Source organism: Haliotis rufescens, unplaced genomic scaffold (genome assembly GCF_023055435.1).
Source record: "Haliotis rufescens isolate VD_foot unplaced genomic scaffold, xgHalRufe1.0.p SCAF_1, whole genome shotgun sequence".
Classification (NCBI taxonomy): domain Eukaryota; kingdom Metazoa; phylum Mollusca; class Gastropoda; order Lepetellida; family Haliotidae; genus Haliotis; species Haliotis rufescens.
In genome coordinates, this window is record NW_025963779.1 from 9,986,930 (window position 1) to 9,996,944 (window position 10,015).

The 10,015-nt window shown below is 39.8% G+C and overlaps 1 protein-coding gene across 1 annotated transcript; it reads left to right on the forward strand.

The window, feature by feature from the left end:
- Positions 1-6,396: 6,396 nt before the first annotated feature.
- Positions 6,397-9,118, forward strand: LOC124147092 (isatin hydrolase-like). The gene is made up of 2 exons (XM_046517709.2): positions 6,397-6,639; positions 8,188-9,118. Exons 1-2 carry the CDS (start codon positions 6,476-6,478, stop codon positions 8,873-8,875), a joined length of 852 nt encoding a protein of 283 aa, XP_046373665.1. The 5' UTR covers positions 6,397-6,475; the 3' UTR covers positions 8,876-9,118.
- Positions 9,119-10,015: the final 897 nt, after the last annotated feature.

Sequence of the window (10,015 nt, forward strand, 5' to 3'; positions counted from 1 at the left end):
AGGTGGCCCAGTCGTCTAAGGCGCCGCGATTCGCTGTGCAGAGTTGCGTCCCTTGGGCACGCCAGAAACCTATGATTGTGGGTTCGAATCCCGGTTCGCCCCGATTATGTTTCTAGGTTTGTCAGCACCATACCCGTGCTCGTGGGTTTCACAGAAGTGGTAAACGTCTGAGACCTGCCTCAGTTAACTTTACTGTTAAAAGCGGCGTTAATCCCAACTCACTCATGGATGAATATCAAATAGTGATGGAAGCAGGTGTTCGGGAAAGGGAGATTGTATCCTGCCCCACCGATAGCAGCCGTCACAAGAGATAGTATTATTTTAAGAGAACTTGACCCAACGATTGTAAAATGCACCGTCTGTGAAGCCGAGATATTGTCTCTTAATGAGTGAGTGAAACGTTTATTCCATCTACATGATGGTGGCCTGCCACTAGACACTAGGGACTGGGTCGGGCACGTCAGTGGTTAATAGCATGAACATACGACACGCAATCAAATTGTGACCACCTGGTCCTCAATTTAACCGGGTCTAACGGCAAGCATGAGGTACTGAAGATCTATTCTGTCCCGCGAAACATCACTGCGAATTTCTCTTTTTTATTGGAGTAAGTATTACCGCTTGACTGATCTGTCTATGTTATTAGGGTAATACTTACCGCTTGACTGATCTGTCTATGTCATTAGGGTAATACTTACCACTTGACTGATCTGTCTATGTTATTAAGGAAATACTTACCGCTTGACTGATCTGTCTATGTTATTAAGGTAATACTTACCGCTTGACTGATCTGTCTATGTTATTAAGGTAATACTTACCGCTTGACTGATCTGTCTATGTTATTAAGGAAATACTTACCGCTTGACTGATCTGTCTATGTTATTAAGGTAATACTTACCGCTTGACTGATCTGTCTATGTTATTAAGGTAATACTTACCGCTTGACTGATCTGCCTATGTTATTGAGGTAATGCTTACCGCTTGACTGATATGTCTATGTTATTAAGGTAATACTTACCACTTGACTGATCTGTCTATGTTATTAAGGTAATACTTACCGCTTGACTGATCTGCCTATGTTATTGAGGTAATGCTTACCGCTTGACTGATCTGTCTATGTTATTAAGGTAATACTTACCACTTGACTGATTTGTCTATGTTATTATGGTAATACTTACCGCTTGACTGATCTGCCTATGTTATTGAGGTAATGCTTACCGCTTGACTGATCTGTCTATGTTATTAAGGTAATACTTACCGCTTGACTGATCTGCCTTTGTTATTATAATAATACTTACCGCTTGACTGATCTGTCTATGTTATTAAGGTAATACTTACCGCTTGACTGATCTGTCTATGTTATTAAGGTAATACTTACCGCTTGACTGATCTATGTTATTAAGGTAATACTTACCGCTTGACTGATCTGCCTTTGTTATTATGGTAATACTTACCGCTTGACTGATCTGCCTATGTTATTAAGGTAATACTTTCCGCTTGACTGATCTGTCTATGTTATTAAGGTAATACTTACCGCTTGACTGATCTATGTTATTAAGGTAATACTTACCGCTTGACTGATCTGCCTTTGTTATTAAGGTAATACTTACCGCTTGACTGATCTGCCTATGTTATTAAGGTAATACTTACCGCTTGACTGATCTGCCTATGTTATTAAGGTAATACTTACCGCTTTACTGATCTGTCTATGTCATTAAGGTAATACTTACCGCTTGACTGATCTATGTTATTAAGGTAATACTTACCGCTTGACTGATCTGCCTTTGTTATTTTGGTAATACTTACCGCTTGACTGATCTGCCTATGTTATTAAGGTAATACTTACCGCTTGACTGATCTGTCTATGTTATTAAGGTAATACTTACCACTTGACTGATCTGTCTATGTTATTGAGGTAATGCTTACCGCTTGACTGATCTGTCTATGTTATTGAGGTAATGCTTACCGTTTGACTGATCTATGTTATTAAGATCATACTTACCGCTTGACTGATCTGTCCATGTGTTTGAGGTAATATTTATTATTTGACTGATCTGTCTATAAGAGAAATCATATTTTCTGATGTTATATAATGTTAATGTAGAGCTACACATACATATCCTACCTAAATTATCTCAAATTGACATGGGTACAATGTGTGAATCCATTTCAAATTGCTGCAGTATTGGTCAAAGCTGAGTAAAACTATACTCACTCATTCACTCAGTATTGACAAGACTGATCAGAGACGCAGCCTAAAAATACATGTTATTTCAACGTAGAAACAGAAAAGTTAATGTGTCAAGACTTAATAAGTAAACATCCTGGCAACTTGGTCTCCTTTCCAGTGTATCACTGTAACTATTGAACACCAATAGCTGATACAATACAAGTTGCTTACAACATTCTAACATCACCGAGAGTACGTCGATTTACCTCCTTTTCAAATTCTGGGATGAAATAACAAGGTGAGGTGAAATTGGGTTTAACGTCGCGTCCAAGATAATTGTACTTATATAGCGACGTGCATGCACGTGTGTGTGTGTGGCTGCTTGTACTAGTAGTCCGGACTGATGCCGATTTAAAGTGCTAGCTCACTGAGATACCATGCCGCAGTTTAACATGAATACCCCACTCAGACACAGTATACTGACTCCGAGCCGACCAGTCCTTGTTTTAGCCCCTTAATGTCGAGCGCCAGACAGGGTAACAACAAGTACCATCTTTTAACGTATTTTTGGTATGACGCGGTCGGGGATCGAACCCCGGACCTTCCGCTCTCCGGGCGGACGCTCTACCTCTAGACCACGGAGGCGGCCTGAAATAACAAGGGAAAAAATAGACATAACAACACAATAATAATGCACATGTTTTCCTCTGTTGTTTTTACGAACCCACAATAGGAAAGTATATCAAACCACTGGACAGTTTACCAGATGTTAATCAGAGCCACAACATTCAAGGCCTTAGTGAAGCTTTCACGTTTCATGGTAGATATGTGGAGGTCATTTTCAGAGGTCACTCATCTTGACCAAAATGCAATCTCATTAAAATCAGATCTTAGTTCTCGCTACCGCTAAACAAAGATCTGAGGACATCCCATTAGGGGTCACGTCAGAACAACCTTTCATCCAACCAATCAGATCGTCGCTTACCAGATCATGAAAGTGACAGTCGGAATGTGATTTCTCATCATGCAACCTCGAAAACTTTTAAACGGGGTATTCCGAAAGATAATTACGGGCTTAACGACTGAATCTATATAATCTAGACCATATATTAACCATTCTAGAATGTTCTATTGTTCAGGTTTCAATTTTATAAGCGAGAATTTGCCAAAATATGTTTCGAAGCGTAGTCGCCAATTTGAAATTAGTGCCGTAAAGCACGAGAAAGCTGCCTTCTGATTGGCTAATGTCGACTTCTTGTCAGTAATTCCATTGGTCGGCCTGACGTGACCCGTAATGGGATTACCTCAGATCTTTGTTAAGCAGCAGCGAGAACTAATATCTGATTTTAATGAGATTGGACCAAAATGACGCCTTACATTGACTTGTGCTATATGTTCCCGGTGAACGATTGACTTGCCTTTGCATGTGTTTGTGACGGGTGTCACAGGTGGAGCACTTTTTGATGGTGATACATAAACGCATCCCCTTGATCGTTGGGCGATTTTGTATGGAAACCAGTTATTTTTTCAGATACATCTGCGACAGCAGATATGCATAAAATTAGTCCCTTAATGCCGAGCATTAGGCAGGGTAACAACAAGTGCCATCGTTTAACGCCTTTTGGTATGACGCGGCCCGCACCTTGCGCTTTAAGGCGGGCGCTCGACCACCCACTAGACCAGGAGACTGTCTGATCGCCTATGCACATGGGTTATATAATACAATAGAGTACTTACAATTTCGACAAACAACAAACAAATACAACCTTACTAAATAACAATGTTTTAAAAGTAAAAAAGGATAAAATTCACGCTGGTAATAGATAGGAGTGCTGAAAACAAACAGTTACTGTGTACAAAGCCATATTCCAGCTCAGATGTTAGAATGTTGCCTGAATGATGTTTGGATGTTGTCTCAATTATGTTAGAATTGTGTCTGAATGATGCTAGAATGGTGTCTGAATGATGTTAGAATGTTGCCTGAATGATGTTTGGATGTTGTCTGAATGATGTTAGAATGTTGTCTAAATGATGTTAGAATGTTGTCTGAATGATGTTTGGACGTTGTCTGAATGATGTTTGGATGGTGTCTGAATGATGTTTGAATGTTGTCTGAATGATGTTTGGATGTTGTCTGAATGATGTTAGAATGTTATCTGAATGATGTTTGGATGTTGTCTGAATGATGTTAGACTGTTGTCTGAATGGTGTTAGAATGTAGTCTGAATGATGTTTGGATGTTGTCTGAATGATGTTAGTGTTTGAATGTTGTCAGATGATGTTAGAATGTTGTCTGAGTGATGTTTGAGTGTTGTCTGAATGATGTTTGGATGTTGTCTGAATGATGTTAGAATGTTGACTGAATGATGTTATAATGTTGTCTGGATGATTTTTGGATGTTGTCTGAACGATGTTAGAATGTTGTTTGAATGATGTTAGAATGTTGTCTGAATGATGTTTGGATGTTGTCGGAATGATGATTGAATGTTGTCTGAAAGATGTTAGAATGTTGTCTGAATGATGTTTGGATGTTGTCTGAATGATGTTTGGATGTTGTCTGAATGGTGTTAGAATGTTGTCTGAATGATGATAGGATGTTGTCTGAATGATGTTTTGATGTTGTCTGAATGGTGTTAGAATGTTGTCTGAATGATGATTGGATGTTGTCTGAATGATGATTGGATGTTGTCTGAATGATGTTTGGATGTTGTCTGAATGATGATTGGATGTTGTCTGAATGATGATTGGATGTTGTCTGAATAATGTTTGGATGTTGTCTGAATGATGATTGGATGTTGTCTGAATGATGATTGGATGTTGTCTGAATGATGTTTGGATGTTGTCTGAATGATGATTGGATGTTGTCTGAATGATGATTGGATGTTGTCTGAATGATGTTTGGATGTTGTCTGAATGATGATTGGATGTTGTCTGAATGATGTTTGGATGTTGTCTGAATGATGATTGGATGTTGTCTGAATGATGATTGGATGTTGTCTGAATGATGTTTGGATGTTGTCTGAATGATGATTGGATGTTGTCTGAATAATGTTTGGATGTTGTTTGAATGATGATTGGATGTTGTCTGAATGATGTTTGGATGTTGTCTGAATGATGATTGGATGTTGTCTGAATAATGTTTGGATGTTGTCTGAATGATGATTGGATGTTGTCTGAATAATGTTTGGATGTTGTCTGAATGATGATTGGATGTTGTCTGAATGATGTTTGGATGTTGTCTGAATGATGATTGGATGTTGTCTGAATAATGTTTGGATGTTGTCTGAATGATGTTTGGATGTTGTCTGAATGATGATTGGATGTTGTCTGAATGATGATTGGATGTTGTCTGAATGATGTTTGGATGTTTTCTGAATTATGTTTGGATGTCGTCTTAATGATGTTTGGATCTTGTCTGAATTATGTTTGGATCTTGTCTGAATCGTCTTTGGATGTTGTCTGAATCATGGTTGGATGTTGTCTGAATCATGTTTGGATGTTGAATCTGACGTCTGAATCATGGTTGGACGTCTGACTCGGTTTGGATGTTGTCGGAATGATGTTTATATATGATGTTACACCCAACCTGTGCAACTGCCAGTTGCGTGCATTGGGAAGGCCGTTTGCCCAATGCGTGCAATCGGGGGCAATACAGCTTGCCCAATGCATGCAATGGACAGGGACTTGTATGAGTTTTAAAATCTTATTCACAGAAGTCAAAAGGACAATCATGTTTTGTGGTTACCTAATTGTTACGACCGCCTCCGTGGTCTTGTGGTAGAGCGTCCGCCCGGAGAGCGGAAGGTCCAGGGTTCGATCCCGGGCCGCGTCATACAAAAAGACGTTAAAAGATTGTACTTGTTGTTACCCTGTCTGGCGCTCGGCATTAAGGGGCTAAAACAAGGACTGGTCAGCTCGGAGTCAGTATACTGTGTCTGAGTGGGGTATTCATGTTAAACTGCGGCATGGTATCTCAGTGAGCTAGCACTATAAATCGGCATCAGTCCGGACTAGTACAAGCAGCCACACACACACATACACGTGCATGCACGTCGCTATATAAGTGCAATAATCTTGGACGCGACGTTAAACTCAATTTCACCTTACCTCACCTAATTGTTACATTTTGCAGACTGCGCATTCACTATTTCTACATGCACTGTTAGTAACCCTTTCTCCTTTGTACACATGAGTGAATCCCCTGCTCACGTGACATTGACACGAATATGCTGGGTGCCCTGTGAATGTACGCAGTGCGAGACACTGACGAGCGCAGTGACTACACAGTATTCACCTCAACAAGTAATGGCGGCTCAGATCGTGTTAGTTTTATTATTTTTCCCTGTGGTCAGTAGTCATATGAAAGTGGTGGACCTCACCTGGACCCATGGTCCATCAACCATCTACTGGCCAGGATCTGTAGGATTCAATTTCACCAACGTAGCAGAGGTAGAGACCATCCACTATAGGTAAGTACCACGTCAAAGATGAGTAACATAGACGTTTTAACAATTATGCTCGTACTTTATGTTGCAATGTCTTTTTAGATTATAAAATCGAAAAATACCCATAGACGATTTTTCAAATACAGTTGAATGAAAATAAACGTGTTCAGGAAACATACACCTCAGTGAGTGAGTGAGTGAGTTAATATTTAAAGTCACCATACACCTCAGTACGTTAATTGACAAAACACGAAAAACACTTCTTTGGAGAAACCTTAGAATTCAATTTTTTAAAATTTTTTTTAAACTTCCTGTGAAGCGACACACCTTGATTTGGAAGTGAATACTTTATTCCTTGCTGAAAGCGGTATCTATTAATTCATAAACGAAGGCTGTAGCTTAGTCCCGTTAATGCCAGTGAATGATATACAAACAGAAAGTGTTGGGGGCTAACACACACACACATACAGAGAGAGAGAGAGAGAGAGGGGGGGGGGGGGGGACCATGGTTTCACCAGCCCCTTTCTTTATCTTGTATGCGTGGCACAATTCCTTTGGGAATTGCATTATATTATTCCATTTATATCTCAAGTTTTCCTGCCCCGTGTTTTTCAGGTGAACAATTGACTTGCCTTTGCATGTGTTTGTGACGGGTACCTCCGACGGGGCAGGTATCATAACCTGGTATCATAACTATTTATTAGTGATTCATAATCATATGCAATCGTACATTATATCGTACCATCGACTCGTTTTAGCTCAGATTTCTTATGATTTTATCGTTTTTATTTGGATACTTCTCAATGCTTTGCCTTTCCTGAACATATTTCAACTCTTTGGTGGCTTCAGAACAATGTTTACATATGCCATAAGTCTGTCCACGAGTTTAGCCAAACGCTGTGGCACCGTCTACAAAGTACGTACTTACTTATACCTTTTCCCTTTAGTCGCCTCGTACAACAAGCATATGTTCCTGAAGACCTATTTTAACCAGGAACTACCACCGCGCATCCGCCAAAAGGACATTAACTTGACATTACACACACCACATAAACTGCAGGGAAAAAGACAGTATACACCCATATTTGATACAGGTATTATAGTTGTGTTTTGGACCTTAAGTTTGCAGTGTTTCGGTGACTGGTTTCAGCCTAGTAACGTTTTCATAACGTTTGTTATTTTTTGGTCAAGTCCGATTTTCAAGTCTATGCTTCTTTAGTCCAGCAGTGTAGTTTATTCATGGGGCATACCTAAGGTTGACAGCTCCCCCTGTAGTGAGCGAGGGAATTAGTAAGTGTAGTTTTATATCGCATTTAGCAATACTTTAGCAAAATCAGTTCGGGGTAGGCTTCACAATTTGTACCGATGGGGGGAATCAAACATGGGCCTCCAACCTGACACGAGAACGATATAGAGTTTAGTAGAATAGTATAACACGCTGCTAGTTTCTGGTTACAATAACGGACAAACAGGCAATAGATAATATAAAGTGTTCCAAGGATTCTATTTTCCATAAAGTCAATACATGAATATTGTCTGATATTTGTAGCTGTGCTTGCATACTACTTTCAGGTATGAGAGTAACTGGTTTTCTACACCTGAGCACGGTGGCACCCATTTGGACTCTCCTTCACATTTCTTTGAGGGGGGATGGAAGGCAGATGAGATTCCAGCAGAGCGTCTGATCGGCCCAGGAGTTATCCTTGATGTGACGTCACAAGCGAAAGCAGATCCGGATTACAGAGTCACCCAGGCCGATTTTGAGGCGTATGAAAGCAAACACGGTCGGATCCCCCACGGTGCCATCGTTATCATGAATTCTGGATGGGGAGCTCGGTATTCTGACAAAAAACGTTTTTTTAACACAGAGTACCCGGACAATTCATCTACTTTCCATTTCCCAGGTTACCACGAGGACGCCATTACCTGGTTGGTTGTCAATAGGAACGTCAGCATGGTAGGGGTCGACACACCCTCCAACGACTACGGCCAATCAACCGTCTTCCCGTCGCACGTGATTCTGGCCAAAAATAATATTCCTGGATTAGAAAATGTTGCACGACTGAACCAAGTTCCCGCGAAAGGGGCCACTGTAATTGTTGGTTCCATTAAGCTATTCAGCGGAAGTGGCGGCCCTGCCAGAATTCTGGCAACCTGGGACACGCATGGTAAACCTGATTGTACATCCGGTTGTATGAACATTCTAGAAACTGCCAGTACAAGCCTGTTCGCTGTGTTGGTTGTTGTATCGGTGATTTAATGAACATGTATCACAGAATGTGTATGGGCAATCTCTGACAAACCTATCCCAGATATTAACATGAACACATATGTCACACCTTAGAATATACACAGGACCATAGTTTTCACGGCAGCCCGAAAACGATCAAAGGTCAAGGTCGTACCACCATAATTCTTGGCGCATACTACTAATCACTATCTACCCGATGTAAGGAGAATGTGTTAGCCTGTAACAAATAATAAAGAAGTTTTATCCATAAAAGTTTCTTGTCTTTAAAACAAAAGCATTTGCTGATTTATTGATATATTTCCTTTTATATTGATGCATATTCGTATCAGATAGACATGTATTTTATCCGTAGAAAGGCGGTCTAGCCTACCGTACAATTCACGGTTACAATTAATTTATAAACTACCTCAGAACAAAATGAAATGTTTTATCCTTTATCCTTTCAAAATTGAGGAGCCCCCATGACGTAAATATTTTAAATAATGAAAATAATGAAATTGTCTTATTTATCATTACTTAAATTGTGACAATTTTATCACAAGGCCCATCTGCTTACTGGGATAGATTACAGCCTCGGATGGCCGGTATTTTCAAAATTCTAGTTCTTAGTTTGTATTGCCTCGAAGCAGTGGCGTGGGGGAAATTCGAAGCCCGTAATAAAAGAACATGATATATCAATAATACGTGTCTTGGAGTCAGATATGGATCTATGACAACGTGTTATTGTATTATCGTATGGTAATATAAGGTATTATTCTTTTCATATCGAAACCAGAATGATTTTGTTGCTATATTAGTATCAAAATAATTTAGATATTAGTATCAAAAATAATTTAAATGCAATGAAGACTTATTTAATCACAAATCTCCTTGTGTTTATAAATATAAGATAACTAACATAGGAAATCCTAAATGTGTCATGTATACATTAAATAATGTCACCAATTGTAAAATCATGATTAAAGTAAGCATCAGTTCTAAAAATTGGAATGAGTGAGTGAGTGAGTTGGGTTTAACGCCGCTTTTAACAGTATTCCAGTTATATCGCGGCGTGTCAGCTTAATGTGGGAGGAAAGCCCAAAGTGATGCAGGTCTCAGACGTTTACCACTTCGGTGAAACCCACGAGCACGGGTATGGTGCTGACAAAC